Genomic DNA, 26,582 nt, shown 5'->3' with positions numbered 1-26,582 from the left:
CTTTAGGTATAAGTAGATCAAGGACATAGATCCCCCAGCAGCCACTAAGAGCCAGAGACTTCAGCTTCTCCACCAGCCTCTACAGAAAGGGCAAGGCCCGCCTGGAAGGCAAGTCAGTGAATTCAGACTGTTGTGCTGCTGCTGCTGTGTTGAAATCTATTAATGCCGTCAGTAGTTTTCCTGAGCTGTTTTTAATTAAAAGTTTATTTCAACCAAAGTGGTGAATGAACAAAAGTAAATACACAGAGGTTTGAAAAACAAATCAGGTTGGAGTGAGAAATTGTGCATTTACTTCTGCACATTTTCAGCTACAAATGACATTCTGTATTTCCTTAGAGGGCAATCTGACAGCTTATCACCTCTTTGAGTTCCTGTGTATCGATTTTCTCTCTAGTGATACTACTAACAGGGGGCTTATTTGCACTTACCACACATTATGACAAATACATCTATTCACTGACATTTAGACAGATGGAGCTACAAAAAGCTTCAACTGCACAGCGCCTCACTATCAGGGTAACTTGTACTTTATACAGAGACAGAAATGTGAGGAAGAGGAGGATGCCACAATACCTTAGGTTTCAAATTTGGGGAAAGTCTCAAGGAAATAGCGAAGATGTGAAACTTCTTTGATTCAAGGTGTAAAGTGTTTATCTTTTAAATGTTTTATTATTTTTAATTTTTACCTTATACTGGAGTTCAGTTGGATAACAATGTTGTGTTAGTTTTAGGTGTACCACAAAGTGATTTAGCTATGCATATACATACATCTATTCTTTTTCTAATTTGTTTCCCATTTAAGTTGTTTTAGAATACTGAGTAGAGTTCTGTGTGCTATTCAGTAGGTCCTTGCTGACTACCTGTTTTAAATATAGCGTATATATGTCAGTCTCAAACTCCCAATTCATTCCTCCCCTGCCACCTTTCCCCTTTGGTAATCATTAGTTTCTTTTCTAAGTCTGTGAGTCTGTTTCTGTTTTGTAAGTTCTACTGTATCATTTTTTTAAGATTCTGCATATAAGCCATATCATACGATATTTGTCTTGGAAAGTGTTTATTGAACACCTACTATATGCACAACGCTGGTCAAGACACTGGAAAAAAATTACATGGAATTTTAAGCACAAACTCCACCCTCCATGAAGAGGTATTACTTTGTGGAAGAGAAGTTATCTATCTATATATAAAACTACTAAAAGTGAAAACACAGGATACAGGTATATATTAGTGCATATAGTATGTAAATGCATTACATATACATATATTTAATGCTAAATTGAGAACTGTCAAAGTGGAAAAATCACTTCAGTTTACTTCGTCTCATATCTGTAATACCAAACTGTTCAAAAGGTGACAACACCTAATAAATTAATAATTCAGCTGCCTTCTTGAAGCAATCCTGAATCCTCAGTTAAAATCAGGTTCTCTGTCCTTTTGTGTTTTATACTTGGAATAGATTTCTGTCCTAGCCCAATCACCGTTAAGACTTCCAGGAGCATACCAATAAACTGACCAAGTCACCAGTCTGACAATACCCATTACTGTAAAAATACCTGCACATGAAGGAAATGTGGAAATTACAAATTCTGGGGAAAGGGTGAAATTTCAATAAATCAACCTTGTGATAGGCTCAGAGCAAGGCAAGGCTCCGTAAAGGGCTGAACATAAGGTCTGGACTACCAACTGGGTACAGGGTTCTGTATCCTTGGGAACTAGAGTTGACATGTGCCATGACATGTTCCCAAACCCTTATTTGAAGCTCTGCCCCTCATCTGGAAGCCAGGGCAACTTGTATTAAACTAAATGACAAAAAAGTGGAATATTTCATCTTACTGACAAATTTTAAGTAACAAAATTTCTGATGGTCTATAAGACTTAGAAAACAAAGTTTCTCAATGAGCAAAAAAGCAGTAGACACTTTAAGGAGATTGTTATATTACAGTTGCAGCATATCCATGGGAGAAACACTGTTTCCTGTTAACTCTTTATCTGTGTCTCATGAAGAGCAATGCAGTGTCCTGCCTCTGCTTAGTAACATTAGTTCAGGGCTGTCTCCAAGTTAAGCTACACATACAAAGTGCTCTGTGTCCCCACTGTCTAGCACAGTGCCTCCTATGTGATGAATGCTCAAACATATTTTTTTGGACTGAATTTGATCACCAAGGAATAGCAATATTTCAAGTTCAGCAAAAATGGCACATCACGCCCAACCAAAACTAAGATGAGGCTGATTCAAGCAGTATATTACGAAGCTACAACAAAAGACCTCCCCACTTTCAAAAGTGAAGGCAGGCCAGTCTTCCTCAGGTGGAAGGAACAGTGATTTAACAGGATTTCAACAGGAATCCATTCAGCAAAGCTGCACGTACAAAAAGAACTCTCAAACGAAATGGGCAGCCATGAATCGGGTTAGCCTTCTGTGTAAACCCTGCTCACACAAATAAGGTGATACTTTCAACCTGCAACTTTTAGATTTTGCTCTTTTTATGAATGGGGACAGTAATCAGCCTTTTCTTCCTGTCTTATCCTACCCTAGACACACATTAATTGCTTGAAAAGGCATAGCCTATTGTTTTTATTGCTCAAATGATGTATATAACATCATCTTAGCTCCAATGTGTCATCATTAGATAATCACACCCATTACAGAGAATATAATAAGACCTCATGGAGTGGAAACCTGTTCTTACCCCAATGTGATAGGGACAGAGTAAAGGGACAAAGTAGGTGAATAAATGGTTAAACCCACTAAGGGATTGTTAAGTAAAAAAATACAGGAGGACTTCCCTGGTGGTACAGTGGATAAGAATTCTCCTGCCACTGCAGGGGACATGGGTTTGACCCCCGGTCCAGGAAGAGTCTACATGCTTCAAAACAATTAAGCCTGCACTCTGCAACTACTGAGTCCATGTGCTGCAACCCTGAAGCCCTCACAGATAGAGCCTGGCTCCAGAAGAGAAGCCACCGCAATGAGCTCGCATACCGCGACAGAGTAGCCCTCACTGGCCATTGCTAGAGAAAGCCCACATGCAGCAATGAAGACCCAGCACAGTCTGCTATATATATAGGACTACATATATTATATATGGGAAACTCCTATACATTACCGATTACTCAACAAAGTAGGTTTGCTTAACCACAAAACCAAGCAGGCTTGCTTAGCAGCAAAACCATGAAGCACAAAACATGCCCCCCAAAATAACACAATGGTGGCATGAGCCCCACATCCTGCCCAGTGGGCTTAGAAAGTTAATGGTGCCTAGGAAATGCTCTCTGCACACATAAAAAACAATAATTTGTGGTCTTAGCTTGACCATGTAGGGACAAGAAAACTTCCTGGCTCAACCTGCAGGAGGAACCGATGATGGAAGGATATCTACACCAAAAAATTTGTTTTTCTCCCCCTCCCCACTTTTCCTTTGATTATAAAACTGTAGCCCAGTAAGTTCTTGGAGCACAGCATCCTCTCACCCACCCACTTGTAAGCCTTAGAAGTGCCCTATTCTAATAAATCATTTCTTACCTATCGCTTTGCCTCTTGCTGAATTCTTTCTGTGCTGATATAAAGCACTATGGTGCTGGAGCTCTTCAAAGTCCCTGAAACCACCACCAAACTATTTTAAAAGTCACTCAAGGGTTTTTGTGTGTTAAGAACACTTTCCACTCACTGCATCATGAGATGTTAACACACTGGTAGGGCATGTCTGTAAATTGGTGTGGTGGGTGTAAACCAACAGACAGACAGTACAAAAAGCTGTAGTTCACAAGACACGCTGTCTGCATACATAAAAAGACATGGCACTAGAATTTCTGAGTTTAATAATTCTAAGGTAAACGTACTACAATGTGGTGAACACAAGACTTCCTTACTGATGTTCTGGGGTTTCCTGGTGGTTCAGATGGTAAAGAATCAACCTGTAATGCGGGAGACCTGGACTCAATCCCTGGATGGGGAAGACCCCCTGGAGGAGGGCATGGAAATCCCCTACAGCATTCTTGCCTGGAGAATTCCCATGGACAAAGTTGTCTGGTGGGCTACAGTCCGTGCAATTGCAAAGTTGAACATGACTGAGTGACTAAGCACAGTACTGATGTTCTACCATGCCCTGTTGACCAGCTAGGGCAACTGGCCCCGATCTCAGAACAGACAAATGTTCAGAGGCAGAAGTGGTGACAGACGTCAGCAAGGCATCTCCCCATAAAAGATTTTCAGTCAATTTGTAGAGCCCCTTCTTGAAATTGGGAGTGACAAGAGACATGTATTACTGCAGCTGTGTCACAGAGCCAGGGGTCTCCTGCCTGGTTCAATGTGCAAGTTCTTTCTCCAGAGTTATCTCAAGGTCATTTAAAATCCTAATACCTATGTACTGTCAAGACAATACACAGGCATTTATTCCACTTCACAAAAATTTGCATTAAACTTCAGGTAGCTCTATCTCAATCTCAACTGCCATCCCTCAAACTCACAATAAAGCATTCTTTTAAGAGTTAGCTTTAGGCTTGTGCCACTGGAGTTCACCTTGCACATTTTATGAGGAAGAGCTGGTAGAAAACCTAACAGGATATAAGGAAATAAAAATGCTTGCTTCTTTGATAAAGTATAACTTCAGTTCATTTCTTTGCTACTAAGGCTCAAGGCCACTTATTAATACTGAAGGAACTTTAATCATCTCCTTTTGCTATTGGTGCTCATTTTGAGAATATAAAGGGCCCAAGAAGGAAAGCTGCTGGGGAATGGGAAATGATCTTGCCAAGAATGTAGGTGACACAGAGCACACAGCCCCTGGTCTCAGAACACCATAAATTCCCAGTTCTTGTAATTTTATGATGTCAGTTAAAAAAAAAAAAGTTGAGATTTTCTGTTGCAAAAGACTAACCAATGTCCAGAAAAGGGTATACATACCTTGAATATATTCTGGAATATAAAACTGAAATCACAATCCTGAGGCCAAAGCACAGTACCTCAGATCAGACTAAAACAGGAAGAGCAATGGGCCAAACCAATTCATGCTGTTTCACCCAACGTTCAGTTTGATGGATAAAATACACCACCGCAAGGAGCTCTTGATCACATATTGCTAAATGGAGGTAATTTTTAATTTTTTTTTCTGCTAAGAAATCTTAATTTACCCTTTATATATTAACCTTAAAAAACTTAAGTTGGTGGGTGTCTCAAGTCTGCATGTATTCAAGACAATTAACAAATCATGTCTTTGTAACATGAGATGTAATGAATCTTAGACTTCTTTGACTTTGCAATTAACTTGGCATTTTTCCAATGATCTACATCACGAAAGAGAAATTGAACAAAGCCTAACCTTAAAGAAGAGTCTCAGGTAGCAAATACCACTTCTGTTTTGCTATTATAGTCCCTGCATCTTGAACAGTACTTAGTATACAGAATGTTCCAAACAAATACTGCAGAATAAATCACTCTGAACGATGAAACAGCCTAAGGAATATTTCATTTTTAAAAGCCATGCTGAAAATGGCATCCTTTAAATGGGAAAGTGAATGTTTTTGGTATAACTCAGATCCAAACTGCTCTTGACAGCAGCAAATCTAAATGAAATATATTCATTAATGGAGAAGAGAGAGACATCTAGTGGATGGATTCAAAGACTAAACTCAAAAGCTACCTCTGCCACTCCTTCCATCTGTTAAATGTCTTTTAAGTCATGTGTCTTCTTTGTGAAATAGGTAAAAACAAGTAGTACCTTCAATTTCAATAATATAAAAATGCTAAAGATTAAGTGTAGTCTCCTATGTGGGGTTTAAGAAGTCATATCTTTCTCCTTAGGGAAAAAGTACTTAAAACCATTTAATTCATTCTTCCAATGCCCTAAGAAATAATGTCCAGAGTTGTTACTTCCATTTTATAAAGGTGGAAAAGAAAATTAGGTAGGAAAATAGTACTGTTCAGATCAAATAACCATATATGTATTTTTTTAGATATATCAATGACAGATGAATTCAGACATACAACTCAAATGCAATCCAAATGTGGAATCATTAGCAAATCCTTGCAGTTATTAAAATATATACATAGTGTTGAACTACTTTTTCAATGAACCATCTTACAAAAGATGAATTTTAAAGACAGCTATAAATGTATATGTAAATTTTTAATTTGTGCCAAATTTGTGACCTATTTTTAAAACAGATATCCCCCTGCCTGCATTATAAGTATTCTTTTAAATTACTGGATCAAAACAGTGACAAGATCAGAAATATCATTTCCACAAGTCCTTTTTGAACCAGATCTTTTTTCCAAGAAATATCTGAGCACTTCCCACATGCCATGATAACTTCCTAACATTATCATAAACTTCACTTTTTATTTGTAGTCTAAAAATGCTTTCTCTGTTTTTAAAACCAGTTCAGGTACTAATAAAAAAAAGTTATGCCACTGACAAATTTAAATTTCAGTATTAGTGAGAGCTGAAATATGGTACATAAATTTAGCATTTTAGAGATACATGGCTAAAATGTGTAAGAGCTCAAATATGCCATTTCACCTATATTGGGACAGTTTAAGATTCCAAAGCTTGTTCTGTATATGAGGTGTCCTTTACTTTCTTTTTAAAGACCATTGCCTCTTAACATCTAATTCAGTCTCAAATAGACATTCTGAGTTTTAGGCTCTTGCTATTCATTCAGCCCTCTGGCCTGGTAACTATGGGCATTGTGCACGACTTGGTAGACATTAAGTCATTTAACACCTTCCTCTTATAAACAGCATCTAGCATAAGAATGCTGGTATGAGCTCTCCCAAGAGAATGATGAGTCTGAGAGGCTAAGCAATGTTGCCAAATAAATTTTGGAAAACAAAATCATATGCTATTCAATATAAACAAGTATCATTCCCAACAAGTCCTATTCTGCGACTATTAAAGTGGTCTCACACAATGTGTTTCCTCATCTATAAAGTGAGTTTAAGTAGACCAAACTCTGAAAATTCCCCAGTGATACTGATGTCAATTTGGGTGTGATATCAACCTTAACTGCATCAACTTTTAAGTCAGTCAGTGTTTGAAGGAGACACATTCTCATCTTATGCCCCACTCTTCAAACTTGTCTACAATCACTTGCTCTCTCTCTGCCCAACTACTAATTGTTTCACAGGCTGTTTCTTCTATAACTAAAAACATCTTCCCCATCTACTCTCCAACTACCAAAATCTTATTCTTCTTTCAGGATCTCAGGAAAGACCAGTAGTATTTCAATACAAAGTGAAGTACTTCTCTGTGAAGTACTTCCATCATCTCATGAATATATGTGACATCTCAGCTAAGCATCATGGCACCAAATACAAGTCTCAGATTTTTTTACTGCCCAGCCTTCTAAACAATGGATTCTTAAGAATTTGTTTGGGAATGATACCATGTATGGCCAATAAGAGAAAGACTGTGTGGTTCTAATTCCAGTATTAACTTTCTAATAAACCTCCAAGAGATTAACAGCCTACCATACCACTGACTTATTAATTGAAAATGGAGGCAATTTTGAAGTCATCACCTCTAAATCAATTGGTTTAAAATGAAATTTGAACAAAACAATCATAACTGATCAATAAAAACCAGAGCTAGAAATCAGTAGTTTTTTTACTGTTGATATTGAATGTTACAAAACATTTCAGGGCATTTCAATTAGCCTTGTACAATGCAATGATTTTCAGAGACATAGTCATTTACATCAGAGATTTCAAAATGATCAAAGACCTAGTTAAGGAACTACTGAAGATCTACTTCAGAAAATTTGATCATTTAAATAATTCCCCACTGTTTTATGTAAAGTATCACTGTTTTATTTTTAAGGCAAAAACTACTGGCATTAAAAAACATTAATAATTCAGTCTTAAGTTTTCTGATACAGATATTTTTTTAAGGAAAAAAGCTATATACTCAAGTAACTCAAACTGTTAATTTCAAAGTGAAAAATGGCTTTTATTCATTCATCTATCAGACACAGCCACCTAACCACCACACTGTGCCAGACAATACCGTAAGGCCCTAGAAAGAGTGTATGGATAAGACAAACCCTACTTTGAGATTTCACTTTTGTCAACTATTGTTGGGTAACATTTATCAGTATTTTAAGAATCTCAGGCACACATAAAATACTAATTTTAAACCATAAAGTGTTGAAAGTGTTAGTCACTCAGTAGTGTCCTACTCTTTGTGACCCCATGGACTGTAGCCCACCAGGCTTCTCTGTCCACAAATTCTCCAGGCTAGGATACTGGAGTGGGTAGCCAGCCATTCCCTTCTCCAGGGGATCTTCTCATTCCAGGGATCAAATTGGGTCTCCTGCATTGAGGGCAGATTGTTTCCCTTCTGAGCCATCAGGGAAGCTAATTTTAAACCACAGCCGCACTTATATTGGGCTTCCCAGGTGGGGTTATTGGTAAAGAACCTGCCTGCCAATGCAAGAGACTAAGACACAGGTTTGATCCCTGGGTGAGGAAGATCCTCTGGAGAAGTAAATGGCAACCAGCTCTAGTATTCTTGCCTGGAGAGTCCCAAGGACCGAGAAGCCTGGTGGGTTACAATCCATAGGATCACAAAGAGTCGGATAGGACTGAAGTGACTTAGCACACTTATATTGTGTATGTATTTTCCACTTCACCTGAGTTTTCTCCCTAAAACCCACTACCACCACCACCATCTTTACGAAAAGAAATTCTAAGTTAACATGATGTTTTGCAAAACTCAGGGCAAAATATTCCTCACTCCTCTGAGAGCATCTTTACTAATACATTAGCCTCTGAGCTCAGGGCAGATGTTCTATTCACTCTCATGCAGTGCCTGAATCACAGTATGTAGTCAAGAAGTGCCCGTGAGATTAGAGGCCCCAGATTTGATGCACTACATAGAGTATAAATGAGTTGTAATGTCTGAATAAAACTGAAACTATTTTGACTCAGCATCTTAGCTTTAAATGTAATACATAAAAATCACCAAAAGTGAAGAAACACTGGAAAACAGTATAAGAATAATAATTTGCTAAATCAAAATAAAGAATACTTTTCTTCTTCCATTTTTAATTTCCTTATTTTCTTCTTTCAGGTTTTTTTCCCCCAATTGCCACTTTTTCTAAATCATTCATTTCTATTTTTGTTTTTTTGTTTTTTTTTTACTGTGCCTGTGACACTGGAACAATGTTAAAGTAATTCTAAATTCAAATAGGTGTTATTTCCTTTCAGCTCCAAGTTAAAAATGTATCAGTTAAACTGGGTTATGGCATAGAGAATATCAAAGACAACCATAGATTTTAACTTGTTTTTGTTAAGGTTCTACCAAGACCAAGCAGGTTATAAAGAAAACTCTGGAATGCTGGGGGAAAATGTGGAAGAGAGATGAACATTTATATAGTACTGTGGTGTTATTAACAATGAGTCGCAGAAATCCGTTTCCACTAATGTCTAAAAACTTTTCATACTCACAAGCAGATCTAAATATTGTTGCTTAAGGTTAGCTTAGATGTGATATGGAACTAATTATAAAAATAAATTTTTATTTTCTGAATTTGCTGTGAAAGTTCCTTATAAACTCTCAATAACAACTCTGCCCCAGGCCAACTATATAGAGTAAGTGTTATTACACAGAAACATATTCTAAAAGACAGGATTCCAATATGAATGAGAGAATGCTTCACTCCTAGAGTTGGCACATATTTTGGTTTGTATGTTAGCTAATATATTTAGTCCCTGTTAACCGAAGCTGAGATTCTTGGTGTTAACAGTTAAAGAAGAGACTGCCAAGGGCTATCCAAGGTACTCAAGGTTACTGAAGATGAATTACAAAATATCAGGGAGTACGGGGTCACAAGAGTCAGAGATGGGATGGTAAGAAAATCACAAATTCACTGGATTTCACTAGTGACAGAAAGTCCAGTATTTATAACAGCACTCTTTACAATGACACAAATAAGCTTTTACATTACAAATAATTTCCTCAACATTGTTACAAGTACTCTAGTACCACCTTTAGGGTTATCTGAAAGTTTTTATTCATATAGACATATTCTCTAGGACTTCTCTAGAAATTAAGTAAAGAATAGAGAACATAATAGCCTATTATCCACACAGTTCATTTTATTTCTGAAGGTATTTCTAGAAACTGCAAGAACAATTTATTTCCATTTTTTAAAGTAGCTTTGAAAACAAACCAAAAAATGTATATTAAGGGACCTGAATATATTAACTGCCTTATCTCTTATCAAAAAGGAAGATCGATCAGAACAGGATGATTACTTGCAGTATACATCTTTTAGAGATTTTAAGGGTAAGCTGTACTTACCAAAGAGTAAACATCATATTAGAGAGAGCCATCATCTATTTTATTTCTGTCTGTTAGTATTTTCAATTGATTAAAAGTCCTGCCTATCAAAAAAGAGACCTTTAAAAACATCTTTACTACCACAAACAGATTAGTCTCACAACTCATAAAAACTGCATTGTTAATCCAGGTAACACTGTGCTGTGATATGCTTAGTCGCTCAATTGTGTCCAACTCTTTGCAACCCCGTGGACTGCAGCCTGCCAGGTTCTTCTGTCCATGGGGATTCTCCAGGCAAGAATATTGGAGTGGGTTGTCATGCCTTCTTCCAGGAGATCTTTCCAACCCAGATCTCCCGCATTGCGGGGAGATTCTTTACTATCTGAGCCACCAGGGAAGCCCAAGAATACTGGAGTGGATAGCCTATCCCCTCTCCAGGGGATCTTCCTGGCCCAGGAATCAAACCAGGGTCTCCCGCATGTAGGCGATTCTTTACCAGCTGAGCTACCAGGGAAGCTCCCAGATAACACTACTATCTTATATATAAATTGAATTAAGGTCGAGCAAGTTCAAACAATATGTCCATGATTATATAAATTTTTTTTCATGTTTTAACAATAACAACAATAATAAAAGTTGAAGGACTTGTATTATCAATCTGTAGAACTAGAATAAAAATTTCAACAATTGGCTTTAGGCTTCAGTCTGGTGTTTTTCCAATGTAACATGCTTATGCAGTCTCTTATACTGGTGTTATAGGTTTTAATCACCTTGGCCAACCTCTATACATATACAACCAAGGGTGCAATAAATTAATGATATACAATGACAGGAGAGATGTAAAGGACGTAAGACCACTGTTTCTATCATATTATATACCAGGAAACATACAGGAAAGGCTAGAGACTTCTTGTTTCCCCAAGTAAGTTTAAGCTTAAAATAAAATTTCTGACCCTCAAGTTTATTTGTTTACTATTCAATCATCTCAGATGGAAAAGACAGTTATGACAATACTAATAATAATACTGTATTGGGCCAGGTGGATAAAATCTTTAATGCTTATTAATTTAGTTCTGTATCAAAAGATCTTTGAAAAAGCAAAGTGCAGAACAGTATATATAGTAAGCTCTTATTTCTGTAAAACAAGGGAGCTATTTTCATTCCTATATGCACAGAAAATTACAAGGACATAAAAGACATTCTAAGAGTGTAATGATGAGAAAAAATGAGGCTAGGGTAGGAAAGAAATCTTTCATTATGTACTCTTTGGTACTACTTGAACAGTTTTTTTTTTTTAACAATGTTCATGAAATATTTTTTCAAATAAAACAAGATCTTTGATCCTGACAGGATTACCATTTTACAACATACAGTATGTTCCTGACTGCCACACTCAAAAGAATTAAGATTCACATAAATGATTAATATAATTTTAAGCATCCATATTCACTCTAAATAAAAACTAAAGTTTACTCCTCAAATCTATATTAAAGACAAAAACACTTTAACTGTTCTTAGATTTTTGGACAGAAGTATATATTAATATTAATCCTGTGTGGTTTTTCATGGTTAATGAAGTTCAAGTGTTCACTGGTATTACTGCTTAAGTTCTAAAAGCCTATAAAACATCTCTCATTTTAGTCTTCTATAAATAACTGGCAAAATTTCAAGTTCACAAGAAATTTTCTACCACATATATAGAGAGATTTCAATGAATTCTACTATTTCAACAGAAATAAAAAGCATATAAATATATAAACACAAAGTAGAACGACACTGCTTCTAAAAAAAAAACATTAGAAAAGGTAATTCAGTTTTAATTTATTTTCATCACTTGTTCTTCATGATCCAGATTATTTTAAAATGTAATGAAAATTAACTTTCCATGATATGTCAGGGACTGGCACTAAAAAAATTTTTGGACTGCAAATGAGTTATACAAATGAAAATATCAAATGGAGATCCAGTTATCAAAATGAAAGCACTCAACATATTAAAAGTTCACAATTATTTGTTTAGAGCACATAAAAAAGTCAGCTCACTAACCAACTGTTGAGATTTTAAAGAACTATTGCAGAGGTTTGAAGAAAATAGATTTATTAGTTAACTTATAAAGATTAAAGAGCTTAAAACAAGTATTAAAAAGAAATTTGTGCCTTTATTAGAATGGTGTTAGGCTTTAAATATACCAATTTGGGTAATCAAATTATTCATTTTTTAATAAGAAATGACACTACAGAACTGCAATACTGGTCCAACAGTCTTGTCTTTACTTTTCCTTTAAAGCGAGAAAACAGAATGCAAGTAATCAGAAAGCACTAGCAGGCATCAGTTAATCCAAGACACTAGCTTCTTAGTTCCAAAAGCACTTGCAAAGAAAACCATTGGGGGGCACAGGAGGGTGGAAGCACTTCATAATAACTGGAATCCCATGAGTGTGTGTGTACGCCAAGTCTCACAGGCTATTTTTTGTATTTATCCTTTACTTGGTCACTTTTTTATTTTTACCCTCAAATACTAGTTTTTCTTTGACTTTTTTTCCTCAAAGTATAAAAAGTATGAAATATAAACAAGCTCTTGCATTGCACACACTTCAAAGTGTACAATTCAAGCATTATAGAGCTATCTACATACTGATAAATCCCATCAAATCTTGGATAATTCAATAATATACAAAATACCAGGGCACAGAAAGAACTAAAACCCACTTCTTTTGATACACGTAAGATTCAAATATTCAATCTAAAGAAAAACACTTAATCATTTTGGCTCTCCTCTACATTCGCATGTTGATATACTTATTAAAATATTCCTGTATAATTAATGTTTGGTCTTATTATTTCAAGTCAGGTTCAAAACCAGCCATCCAGACAAAACAGGTAATCAGAAAGACTATTTCTTCCCCACCTCCCTAACCCCAATAACTATGAAGCCAATTTTACGACATGACTCCAAACACTGGATTGTGACGACAAATGCTAGGTCCAATTTCTTCATAATCCTTTTTGGTGTGGCATACTTGGTAGAACTCAGGCTGAAAATAAAAACAGATTTTTGGAAAGGTCAAAAATGTACCACTTTAAATCCAAAACGTTTATCAGTCCATTTATGGTAGCTGAACAAAGCTTTGAAATTCTAGCAACTGTGACTCAAAATCAGCTACAAGTCTATAACCAAAACTGAAAAGGAGCATTTGACAAAAGTCTCTCCAATCCCTCTCCTCAACGTTTGTTTCTCCTGGAATTTTTCAATTTTGAAAAAATTGAATGGAATGGAAGCCTAAATCTCAAATGCCCAACTATTCTGTTGTGGCTTTCCCACACTGTACAGTGAATCAAGAAAAGCAGCAGCATTCATGTAAGTTACAGATGATGTATTCCAGGTCATGCTCCAAAAACTTCTAGATGAACTTGCTTTCCTCACTGAAGGTCTGGTATAGACAGACTATTCCATAGTCTATTACCTCATTTCTCCAAGGAGAAAGTTACACACTCAACTAGGTGATAGAGACAGCACAAATGAAGACAATTCAAATTAAGGAAGAAAATAACTTTTACCTCTTATTTTTAAATGCTTTTATTGAAATCCAAGGTTATATGGTTTTCAATAATTCAAATAAAAGTTCTTACATTTTATTTTATACTGTGTACTATAGGATAAAGCTAAAAAAGTTAAGTCACTCAGTCGTGTACAACTCTTTGCGACATCATGGACTGCAGCCCACGAGGCTCCTCTGTCCATGGATTTTCCAGGCAAGGATACTGGAGTGGGTTGCCGTTTCCTTCTCCAGGTACTACAGGATAGAGCACCACTACTTACGAGGTGAAGGATGTTAAAATTTAAAGTATCTTTTAAAGGGACTTTAAGATGTTTTGGTTTGGGAGAGGTATCTTATTAATTCCCTTGACTCAAGTTTAGAACATCATCCTTTTTATGTGGTAACTTAATATTTTAAAATATTTGCACAGAAAAAACAATGACCTTCTGATACCTGTATTACTACAGAGTTAAGCCTGTGCTCTGCAACAAAAGAAGCTACCACAATGAGAAATCTGCACACTGCAATGAAGAACAGCCTCCAGTTGCTGAAACTAGAAAAAACCCACATGCAGCAATGAAGATTCAGCACATCCAAAAAAAAAATATGTTAAATAAATTTTAAAAAGAACTGCTCACTCAAAAAATGTCTAGCAAGAACAACAACAACAAAAAAAACCCAAAAACCAGTAAGTCCAAATAAATTCCACTTTTCAAAAATACTATGTTTATTTGTGTTCAATTTTAAAACTTTCCTGTGCAATATTACATAAAAATTTAAGAAATTTCTCTTGTTCTTCTAAATTGTTTAAGTTGATAAATTACTTTATCTTTAAAACAAAAAGGTCAAATTTTAAAGCTTCATTTCACTTACTGTGGAAGCCAGCATAGATCCTCCAAACCAAACTGCGTATCGTTGCATGTGATGTGTAATGACTTGTACATCAATAGGTTTTGGCTATAAAAGATGTAGTAAGATCAGTTCAATGGTAAACTCATATAACAATTCTTGTATTATTTAACCTTAGTTGTACATACTCAAAAATAAACAAATAAAAAAGATGTAAGGTGGGGGTGTACATAGAGCAAAACAATGTAACAGAAACAAATTAAGCTAATTTTATTATTTTTTAAAAAAATATAACCACAGTAAAGTAAGGGAAACGAACTAATCCAGGTAACCCATGAACACAGTATTAGGACTACGCCCTCAAGGTTAAGCTAAAAACTAAGCAAACACTGAACTCTCATTAGTCGGTCTATTTCTCACAGTGGCATGGATCAATAACTCTAAAATGACTACATATGTATTCCAGGACTGAGCAAACAACAAACATAAGGCTGGTTTCTCACCATCAGAGAAGAGCATTACAAATATAGGAAGGTATAAGGCTAGAATGAACCTTACAGTATTCTGGAACTTCTATTATCAGTATGAATCTGTAGTTTTTAGTTTAAACAGAGAACTAGATTTATATGCACACACACACACACAAACACACACACACACACACAAACACACACACTACATCTGACTGCCAACAAGGCCTAGATGCACTGACCCCTCAGTAACAACTGAATATATATCTAGTGTCCAAATCCTGGTTTCTTTTAATTGAAGTACAGTTGGTTTACAATATTGTGTTAGTTTTTGGAATTTGGAATTCCAAAACATAATTCCAAATAATGGAATTTGCAAAATACCACTTGGCAACTACCACAGCAATAACTAAATATGATGTTATAAGCAGTGGCTGAGACTTTGATGAAAAACAAGGCAGTTATACATAATCTGAAAGTATCATCCTATAAGATTCTTATTAAATATAAAGGAAAAAATAATAACTTTATAATAGAGACACCTGACACACTTAACCAGGTGATCCAAGTTAACATATAAAACAAATCATGCGTCTGGCAATGCAATGCAGTAAAAAGAATACAATATCACTTCTGTACTATTACTGCAAAAAATGCATTATCTGAACCCAATCATTAGAAAACATCAGACAAACCCAAACTGAGAAACAGCTTGCAAAATAAATTTCCTGTTGTCTTCAAAAATATTAAAATTATAAAAGACAAAAAAAAATGAGTACTTTTTCCAGATAAGAGGGAAATGAAACCAAATTCAAACATATGATCTTGGACTGACTCCTAGACCAGGAAAAAAAAAAATATATATATATATATATAAATATATATTATTATATATATATATATATATATATATATATATATTTATATATATATATTTTGATAATTGTAATGGCCTGTTTTTAGGAAATACACACTAACGTTTAGGGGTAATAGGCTATATTTGCAACTCACTCTCAAATAGTTCAGGAAGATACATGTATACATACATATATTTATAAAAATAGAAAAATAAAGCAAATATGCTAAAATTTAGAAATCTAGGAGACGAATATATAGGAATTCCACTAGAATTTGCCAACAGTTTCAAAGTATGAAATTATTTTGGAATAAAAAAATTTTTAATTTATGTATCACAAAAAGATATGGCTTTTTGTTACTATAAAAAAGCTATTTGACTGTCATTTAAAATTGGATTGACAGAAAAAAAAGCCAGATTTAAATACAGATATATAAAGATGTTATAAAGATCCATAAAAATAACTACTGAATAAAATAAAAGGGAAGGTGGAGTACTCCAGTATGTATGATTTTTCCTATATTATTAGATATGTTAGCATAGTGCTGATATCACTGAGAGGAAAAAAAAAATCAGTTCTTATTTAGAAATGTGTAAGAAGCATAAAAATATTTTAACATTTTTATTTAGCTGCAATGAGTCATTACAAACTAAACCACCACTTTTTACTGTACTCCAAGGAATAGTTTAAAGATAATCAAAATTTAGGGGCTGAAAGTAGTCAGCTATCATGCAATTCTTCAAACAGCAGTAAAGCAGAGTGTTGTTATCTACTGCTTTCAAGTAATTCTGGGTGACTGGTAGTCTCGGATGAAGCCCTCATTCTTGGTAATTTTCCAAGCTGCATAAATGTGTTTTACTTAGTAACATATCTTCTGAATCAATGTTTTGCTTCAATATCCCACAATATCCCATAATGAAAATGAAACAAATTTACTGAAAATTTGTCTTACAAATATGTAAAGCAGTCATCTGAGAATTTGAAGTTAATTTTGATTTTTTTTGACAGCAAGCCCAAAATTACAGGACAGAAATTGAAAGGTTATTTTCCTGTACCACCAATCTCATTTCACACTATGAGGCTGCTATAGGAGAGGATAAAGTCAGTGTGTGAAAACAGGTGAAATCACACAACAGTCTCTCTCTTTCAACTCTGCTTTGTTGTCCTGCTATAAAAGGTATTTAATATTTTGTAGACTCATAAAGAATATTATTCCTGGAATATGCAACAAATCTACTATATGTATATTATTTGTGAGATAAACATTAAAAAAATCTCTCTCATAGCTATAAAAGTGAAAGTGCTAGTCACTCAGTCACGGCTGACTCTGCGACCCCACGACAGCCCACCAGGCTCCTCTGTCCATGGAATTCTCCAGGCAACAATACTGCAGTGGGCTGTCGTATTTTCCAGAAATATAGGTTATATCCTAGAGGAATGGAATGACCAAGAATATCATGGATATGAATCTATAAAATTAACCACTTTCCATTAGATACCTCAGGCTCCTCTTACCTTCCAAAGAAAAGCTGGCAGACATTCTACATTTCCAATACAATAATCAAGGCACCCTCAACCTTTCCACCAATAACTGAGAAAACCTACCTTCAATCTACCACCACTCAATTCCTCACTTAATTTCAGCCTGGCATCTACAGTTCTTTTCAAATCTCTTTGCAAACGACGTCCAAAGTCCCTGAACATGGTTGAACCTCCAGAGAGGACAATATTCTGTATTAGTAGAGAAAAATAAATAAATAGAACTTTTACATAAAGAGAAGTTTAGATGTGGTTTTAAATCTACATTCACCAACAGAGAGAAAATAAAGACATTTTTAGAAGTGTGACTTAGAATACAATTTTGCTATAAACACTGACCTTGTAGAGAGGACGTCTGACATCGATAGGACAATTCTGAATTACTTCATCTACAACTTCTGAGATAGGCTGGGTAAAGTCTGGGTTAGCAAACTGAAAAGTAAGTTGGACACATGATAGAGATTAGACCACTACTGATTTAAATATCACAATTAAAAATTAAGAAACTTTTCAGTTAAAAAATAAAGGACTTATAGAAATATTAAATTCTGGTCTCTGATTCAAATTAAAGACACTGAAATCAGAGATTTCAAAAGAGATAAAATTAAAATAATGATTACATATACCATTTCATAACCATCAGATTAGCAAAAATGTAAAGCCAAACATATACTATGACCTGGCAAAAATCTATATAAATGGGAGCACTTTACAATGCTGATGAGAACATACATTGATGTAAAGATTACTCACTATAGCACTTTAGCATTCAAAAGAAAGTTCCTGAGATTAACTCTCTCTGATACTATTGACTGGTATTTTCTGCAGAATAATTCAAAACAAGTCTATCTTAAAAAAAGAAACAAGACTTACCTCTGGATGAAAAAAAATTTCAGGTCCCAAGAATCTCTCATATCCAACATCAATGGAAAACTCTTTCTTTGAGATAGCATTGATTCCAGTATACTGTTTAATCCACTTTGATCCATCTGTATCATACTTGTTAAATTCTTTTACTAAGTCTGGGCAGACATAACTATAGCGCTCCTAGAAAACGAAGAGTAATTTTTCCCTCTTGTTTTAGGAAAAGCAAAACAGAATGGTATTTATTTTCAGTAAACTAAAATCAAATCAAAAAATATCTTCAGAAAATAAAATTCAGAGACTAAGATGAAGAAAATTTTATGTTAGGATGTTATCATATGTATAGTACAAATAAACAGCTCATCTCCTGGGCTTCACATACATATAGAATAAGATTTAACAAAGAGTTGATTTCTAATATTTCAGTGCTACTTCATGAAAGCACTCATTAATGTCATACAAAATTTTATACTGTTTCAATAATTAAAGGACTTTATATTTTAGAAAAGAGAAAACATAAAATACAAAAGAATTGCAGAATAAATACCTGACTTAACCACACAAATTAATACAATAAGAGGTACAAATTATTAGGTATAAAATAAACTTCAAGGACATATTGTACAACATGGGGAATATAGCCAATATTTTGAATGAACTATGATCTTTAAAAGCTATGGCTCACTATGCTGTACACCTGTAACATATATATTAGAGCAACTATGCTTCATTAATGCACTATAATCATGCAAAGATTATCAAATCAATGGAATTATTTTTACCTGGGAAGTTTTGCTTTTACGAAAAGCATATACGAAAACATATACGAAATTTTAAACATATAAGAAATTTTTTAGAAATGTTGACAAATGATAAATTTTAAAAAGCAATGCTAAATATTTTGGTATTTTGCATAAGCCCTAGTGTAGCCTACAAATTATTAAAATACCTTACACAGCCTTCACATTTTTCTTCTATCTGCCATATCATTTGAACCTACCATTGCATCTATCCTATAGCCCAATGAATCAATGACACCAAAAATTTTATTCTAACAGACAACTGTTAGAATCAGAAATAAATAAATCAGTGAAAATTGAGATGTGAGGACTCTGAAGTGAACTAATAACAGGCATACCCCATTTTACTGTGCTTTGCCGAAAGCGTATTTTTTACAAACTGAAGATATCTGGCATCTGAATTATCAGATGACAGCATGCGTTAGCAAAAAATATTTTTTAATTAAAGTACAGGATTCCAAATTAAAGTATGTACATTTTATAGACATAATGCTATTGCCACTTAATAGACTGTAGTGTAACCATAACTTTTAAATGCACTGGGAAACCAAAAAATTTGTGTGACTTGCTTTTTTGTGATACTCCCTTTCCCACAGTGGGACAGAACAGAACCCATAGTACCTCCAAGGCATGCTACATTTATTTTACTTAAGACAGTAACTATGTTGAAGTCAGTTTGTATAAATGTCCTTATATGTTAGTCCTCTCAAATGTGAAATGTGGTGAGAACAAGCAACAACTTGCTAAGCCCCCAAAATTTCCTCTAAGAAATACAGAGAAAAAATATAAATAAGAATAGTGGTTTGTAACTGGGTAACAAAAGCTTTTTTTAAACTACTGTTCTTGACTTAAGAATTTTTCCTATTAATATTATAAACATGACTTTAATTTCTAACTGAATTATATTCTCAGAATCATTTTTTACCTTCACTGCCTTAGCAGTTTCCAAGGACTGCTCTGGAGGAATTCCTACTTCTCGGTCTCTCAACAATTGCTGAATAAAATATGTTATATCTCGTCCTGCGATGGGAATGTGCTTAATACAGCTGCCAATCACATACCCTTCAGCCTAGATGGGGAAAAAGTGTCAAATTTACTTTCAGTGTTTTCAAGAATCACCTAAACTAATCACTAAAGACCAATTTCTTAGATTACTACATTTGTATCCTTAAGTATTGCTTCATTCCAGGAAAACTCTTCTAGTCTTTATTCCTCAACTGTATTCTTTACAGCTAACTTACCACAGAATTTACAATACTGTACAGACACCATGAATGAGAATGGCAAGTTAGATTTATTATCCCACTGATAAGAGTTTATAACAAAGACTGAAATGACTCAAAAGCAAAGAAATAGTGAATTTCAGAAGTATTAAAGGTTTTAGATAACAGACTTCAAACAGGATATTACTGTTTAAATTTTCTATAATTTCAGCAAAAAATTTAAATTGCATTGTAGGAAATAATCATTAACACATATTTTCTATCATTTTTATAACGAAGTAGGTACCAACTTAAGTCTGGATAGTCCATGCACTGTAATACTTCCAAATAATTTAATTTTACAGAATGAATTCATAAATTTACTACAACTCAGAAGTACAAAAATAATGTAACAAAATTAAATTTTATTAACACAGTTATTTATGAAAAAGTAGAGTATTATTATTAGATTATGATAAGTTAGATGTTTACTATAAACCATACAGCAAAACTCACCAAAATCAAATGACAATAACAAAGAAATACACAGCATAGCTAAGTCAGTAAAAAAGACAAAATGAAATTATAAAAAACATTCCATTAATTCAAAAGAATGCAGGAAAAAATAATAGGAACACCCAATTCTTAATATGCTTCATAAAACTATTCCAAGTTGGTAGCTTCTTTTTGTAAATTATCTACTCCAATATTAACTATAAGGATAAAGATCTTATTGCTTAACTGTGTAGATATTAAGAAAAGGCTGCAGTCAGGCAGAACAAGTTCAAATCCTAGCACCATGACCTACTTGGTGATGTTAAGGAACTCATGTGCATTTTATAAGTAAGTAAACTGAGGTCCTTAAAGGATAATATAATCTACAACGTAGATCTTGAGGTTAAAATGAGAATTTTAAATGAACAATTTAAGAATCTTTATGTATCTCTAAGCAGCATACATGTATCCATTATTTAATCCTCAAAACAGTTCTATTAAACAGGTTGCTATTATTGTTCCCATTCTGGAAAAAAAAAAAAGGAAAAGAATATGTAGCACTAAGAAAAATATGCCAACTAAATTATAAAAAGCTATCAAAATATTAGATATAACCCTAATTTCCAAGATATTAAAATATCCCCCAATACAATACAATAAAATGTAGAATAGCCATATAAAAAGATATTTGGCAAAATAAGTAAAGTACTAGACATGCTACAACATGGATAAACCTTGAAAACACTGGGCTATGTGAAAGGACAATCACCAAGAGTGTAGGACTCTGTTTATATGAAATATCCAGAACAAGCAAAACTATAGAGTCAGAAAAGGTAGACTGGGCTAAAGGTAAAGGGGGAGAGTGAATACTAAAAGATATGAGGTTTCTTTTTAGAGTGATAAAAATTTTTTTTAATTGACTCTGGTAATGATGCACTTTATGAATATACAAAAAACACTGCATGGTACACTATAAACGAATGAATTGTGTGGCGTGTGAATTACATCTCAAAAAAGTTTCTATTTTTTTTTTTTAAAGGACAAGTATTACTAAAACTATTATGATATCAGGAGGGTGAATTATGACATCTACCCTAAGGCAGAGGATGAGACGGCTGGATGGCATCACCAACTCGATGGACATGAGTTTGAGTGAACTCCAGGAGTTGGTGATGGACAGGGAGGCCTGGTGTGCTGCAATTCATGGGGTTGCAAAGAGTCGGACACGACTGAGAGACTGAACTGAACTGAACCTAATAATCACTCTGAGGATGTAACTGTCAACAGAGGTTGCCCAGTGTATTAAAATGAGGAATAAGAATAATGAAGAAATAAAAGTTCAAAACAATTTCATTCTTTACATGATATTCAATATAATATAAAAATTTTTTTAAAGAGAAACATTTCTATATATACCAACCCAAAGAGATCAGTATGAATTCAAGTAATAATTCTGAATCTATTGGGCACAATGAAAAAATTTAATTTGTCATTAAAAATTAGAAGTAGAAAGTCTTTGGCAGAAAAATGCCTTCTCTCACAAATAATCCAATCTGATGCATTTTTCTTAATTGTGCTTGATTAAATCCATGTAAAGCACAATCACAACTTGAGCTTTTTAATTCAAAAAATGTAATTTCCCAAAAGTCACTGATGGTCATGTGCTTTCAACTAACTGCCATTTTAGTAGAAAGCTAACACAAGTATGAAATCTGTTAATTAAGAAGAGTAAGAAAAACTATTCACTGGCTGTGGAGTAGGAAATGGCAACCCACTCCAGTATTCTTGCCTGGAGAATCCCATGGACAGAGGAGTCTGGCAGGCTACAGTCCATGGGGTCACAAAGAGTTGGACATGACTGAGCGACTTAGCACATTCACTGGCTAACATAAATCCAAACTGGAAAACTGAATTCCATGTTTAAGAAAAGAAAGGCACATTTCCATTCCAGATACTGTAATTCATCATTTCCTAACTACAAACTGGAAACTTCTAGTAATTTTCTAATTATTTTTGACTACAGGCAAACCTATAGCAAAAAAAAACAAAACTGGAATTTGTTTATAAAATTCTAATAATGTGAGCAAAACACAACTATACCTGAGCAATGACCAAATTTTAGTAAATAAATATAATATTTCAAGTTTTTTTAAAAGGTGGCATTAATCTATATAATTAAACTTTGCTAGATGTTAACTGCTATTTTGTTCAGTAATTTTAAAATATCCTTACCACAGGGATGACATGAGTGACACCGTCTCCACTGTCTATTACCGTACCGGTCAACGTCCGTTCTCCTACTTGTCTAGAGGTCCAAGACGCAGCTAAGGCAAGAACGGCCTTGAAAAAAAGAAATATGGCAGGCAAGAAAATAAAGAGTTAATAGAAAATTTCATTTTATTGTAGAACTTTATTCAATTGTAAATGTAGTATCTTTAGAAAGGAAATACACAGAATTAACTTACATTATACAATAAAATTGTTTATATCCTATATATTATTAAGACAAAGCCTTACATTAGTTTTTAAGGGCATATTTATAATTTTCCATATTTTAGTGAGGGCCATTTTCCTCCTATAGCCAAAAAAAAGTGGAAGACTAACATGAGATACCACAGTACTAACATATAGGAGACTAACATGAGATAATACAGTATAGGACTTAAACTCTGTGTATATGGCCTAGCCCGTAACAAACACAAAAGTAAAAGTAAGGCAGAGAAGCACACAACCACCAACCATTAGTTATTCAATACATAGATGGCTATACACAAGTATCACTCTTATAATATTACCTCCAAATTTTCTAAATGCAACATGCATTCAGGAATATGTAACAAGCGATATAACCAGAGAAAAGACCACTGCACACTTCCAAATACTATGATTTAATTAGGAAAACAAAGTTGATGAAATGTTTTTCTATAAAAAATCTTGGCATAAGCAATAAAGTATAAGTTTTTCCATTTACAAATTAAGAAATTAATGTAACTAGTTCAATTAAAAAAACTAAATCTCATATAAATCCAAGCCTCAAACAAGATAATTAATTAAAAACAGTACTAAGTTGGCTTTATTTTATCTACTTGCAATATAATAGCTGTAAGGAATCTAGAAAGGTAACTAGACCATCCTCTTACTTTAACACTGGATCACACCATAATCATTATGGGCTAACAGAACTACACAATAATTTATATACTTATTAAGCATTTGTGATATGCCAGGGATCACATTTGCTACAGGGTTAAGAAACAAGTAAGAAGTAAGCTCTGTTCCTAAGAGGGGAGAGAGACTATTCCACTGTTCCACACAGATTTATTTCCATACAAATTAAATTCGACAAAACTTATAAACTTAAAAAACTATAGGGATTTGTGATATACAGTATACAGAGGGGCACAATGGCGACAGTGGTCAAACATATGCAGTGGTAACTAATTCAAAGCAGACTACAAAAAAGGATACAATGAATGTTCTAAGGGTAAATCAATGTGTATACAACATTCTTGACATGAACTCTGAGTAAATATTAGTTCCCTTATTTGTTTTACAAAAGGCCTTATTAATTTATCCAAAAACCATCAACTTACTTCCTTTTAACACTTCTCTTTTACTCACTAAATAGTTCCATTGTTCTAATGATTTCTAAATTATCAATTCAATAGAAAACTATGATATGTTTTGAAATTAAGAAAAATACACAAATATTTTAAGGTTAAATTAAACCAGGTTAAAATTTAAGAGCCATGCTTATTTTGACATCTAAACTTGCTTACCTGTACAGCAATGTACAAGCCAGGAACATTGAAAGACTCAAACATTATTTCAGCAGTATATTCCCTGTTTTCTGGAGTATTCAGTGGAGGTTCAGTCTATGAAATTGAATAACATTTAAATAGGCAATATCAGATTACTGTGATAACTTTATACACAATTTGTAAGTGAGAAATAATGTATTTCAAACACTATATTTATATAAAAGTCATTAAACCCAGAGGTACAAAGCTAACGAAAAACTGTAGAGAATTCAAATAGATCTATACATACATATAACTGTTAGAGTGTAAAATGGAGATGTTTACACAGTTCTCTTCAGTTTAAGTTATGTGACTGCATACACCACACCACTTAGAAACCTATGGGGTAAGTCTGGGTCAGAAACTATCCCAGTGAGGTAAGAAAGGACCTAAGGAACAGCACCCAAAATCCTGAACTTCATGCTTCACCTTTGCCTCAGGAATACCTAAATTATTTTATATCACCAAGCTTGAAACCACATAAGATATTATTCTCATGAATCTGATTTGACTATTTAATTCTTTTTGTTATCTCAAATACTTAAACTTGAAATGCAAAACTTTAAATTTAAGAAATACAGAATTATCTTTTTGACCTGGGGTTAAGGAAAAAGTCCTTAAATTTAATGAGCACAACTTGCAAAAGGAAAGACAGATAAAACTTAAAATCACTGCAAGTAAAATCATGTTCTAGATTTTAAAAGACACCATAGAAATCTTTTTTTCAATTAACTGGGATTAGATCTTTTCCATTCATACAACCTTTAACTTCTAAACTACTTGATGTATTTAAACTTAATGGTAACCCACTCCAGTGTTCTTGCCTGGAGAATCCCAGGGAAGGGGAGCCTGGTAGGCTGCCATCTATGGGGTCGCACAGAGTCGGACACGACTGAAGCGACTTAGCAGCAGCAGCAGCAGGAAGGCTTTGGACTATGTTCAAGAATTTGGAGATAATTTAGTAATAGTTATGTGTAAAATTAAGCAAACTAAAAAAACCAAGGCAGTTAAATTATAAACTCCAGAAGTCTATACAAAATAAAATTTAATCAGAAGATCTCACAAGGAAAATATACAAATAGCTAATAAGCACATGAAAAAGTACTCAATGTTATCAGTCGTCAGAAAAATGCAAATTAAAACCAAAATGAGAAAGCTCACACCCACCAGAATGGCTAAAATTAAAAAGACTGATACATATCAAATGTTAGATAGAACGCAGAGTAACCGGATCAATAACACATTGTGGGTGGGTGTGCAAAAAGGTACAATCCTTTGGGAAAACTTCTGAAACTTTCCTATAAAATCAATCATACAGCTACCCTATGGCACAACAATTCCTTATCTAGGTGTTTTTTACACAAGAGAAATAAAAACATGTTCACAAAAGACTTGTATAAGAACATTCACAATACCCAAAATATTCATAACTATCAAAAACTTGGAACAGCCCAGGTGATTTTCAACAGGGAAATTGGCAGTGAGGCATATTTATACAACAGAGTATGACAAGCAAAAAAAAGCATTAAATGCAACAACATGTATGACTCTCAAGATTATGGTGAATGAAGTCTTACCAAAGAGCACATTTTATACAATTCCATGTATATGAAACTCAAAAATGAGGAAAATGTATATGTGTGGGAAAAAAATTGGAACAAGGGTTGCCTCCAAGAGATGGGGGTAGGGATTAACTGGAAAAGGCATGAGATAACTTTGCAGCTTAACAGTAATGTTCTGTATCTTGATAAGGGTTTGGGTTACACAGACATATGCATCTGTCGAAACTACAGAAAGGCAACGATTAATACATCATGCATCCTGCAGGCCAAATCTAGTCAACCACTTCTTTTTGTAAATAAAAGTTGACTGGAACCCAGCCACAGCC

General features: G+C 34.2%; 1 protein-coding gene across 1 annotated transcript in view; it reads right to left on the bottom strand.

The window, feature by feature from the left end:
* Positions 1-12,081: 12,081 nt before the first annotated feature.
* ACTR3 (actin related protein 3) overlaps positions 12,082-26,582 on the bottom strand; it is a 47,706-nt gene continuing 33,205 nt past the window's right edge. Inside the window, exons 5-12 of the mRNA XM_061439599.1 lie at positions 24,674-24,769; positions 23,127-23,234; positions 20,123-20,266; positions 18,407-18,580; positions 17,873-17,965; positions 17,600-17,725; positions 14,692-14,775; positions 12,082-13,314 (exon numbers count right to left, since the gene is read on the bottom strand). Coding sequence (XP_061295583.1) covers positions 13,219-13,314; positions 14,692-14,775; positions 17,600-17,725; positions 17,873-17,965; positions 18,407-18,580; positions 20,123-20,266; positions 23,127-23,234; positions 24,674-24,769 — 921 coding nt within the window. The 3' untranslated portion in view covers positions 12,082-13,218. The remainder of the gene's footprint in view (positions 13,315-14,691; positions 14,776-17,599; positions 17,726-17,872; positions 17,966-18,406; positions 18,581-20,122; positions 20,267-23,126; positions 23,235-24,673; positions 24,770-26,582) is intronic.

This window comes from Bos javanicus, chromosome 2 (genome assembly GCF_032452875.1).
Source record: "Bos javanicus breed banteng chromosome 2, ARS-OSU_banteng_1.0, whole genome shotgun sequence".
In the NCBI taxonomy this organism is placed as follows: domain Eukaryota; kingdom Metazoa; phylum Chordata; class Mammalia; order Artiodactyla; family Bovidae; genus Bos; species Bos javanicus.
The sequence above is the reverse complement of the archived record's forward strand: the minus strand, read 5'-3'. Positions and strand labels throughout refer to the sequence as shown.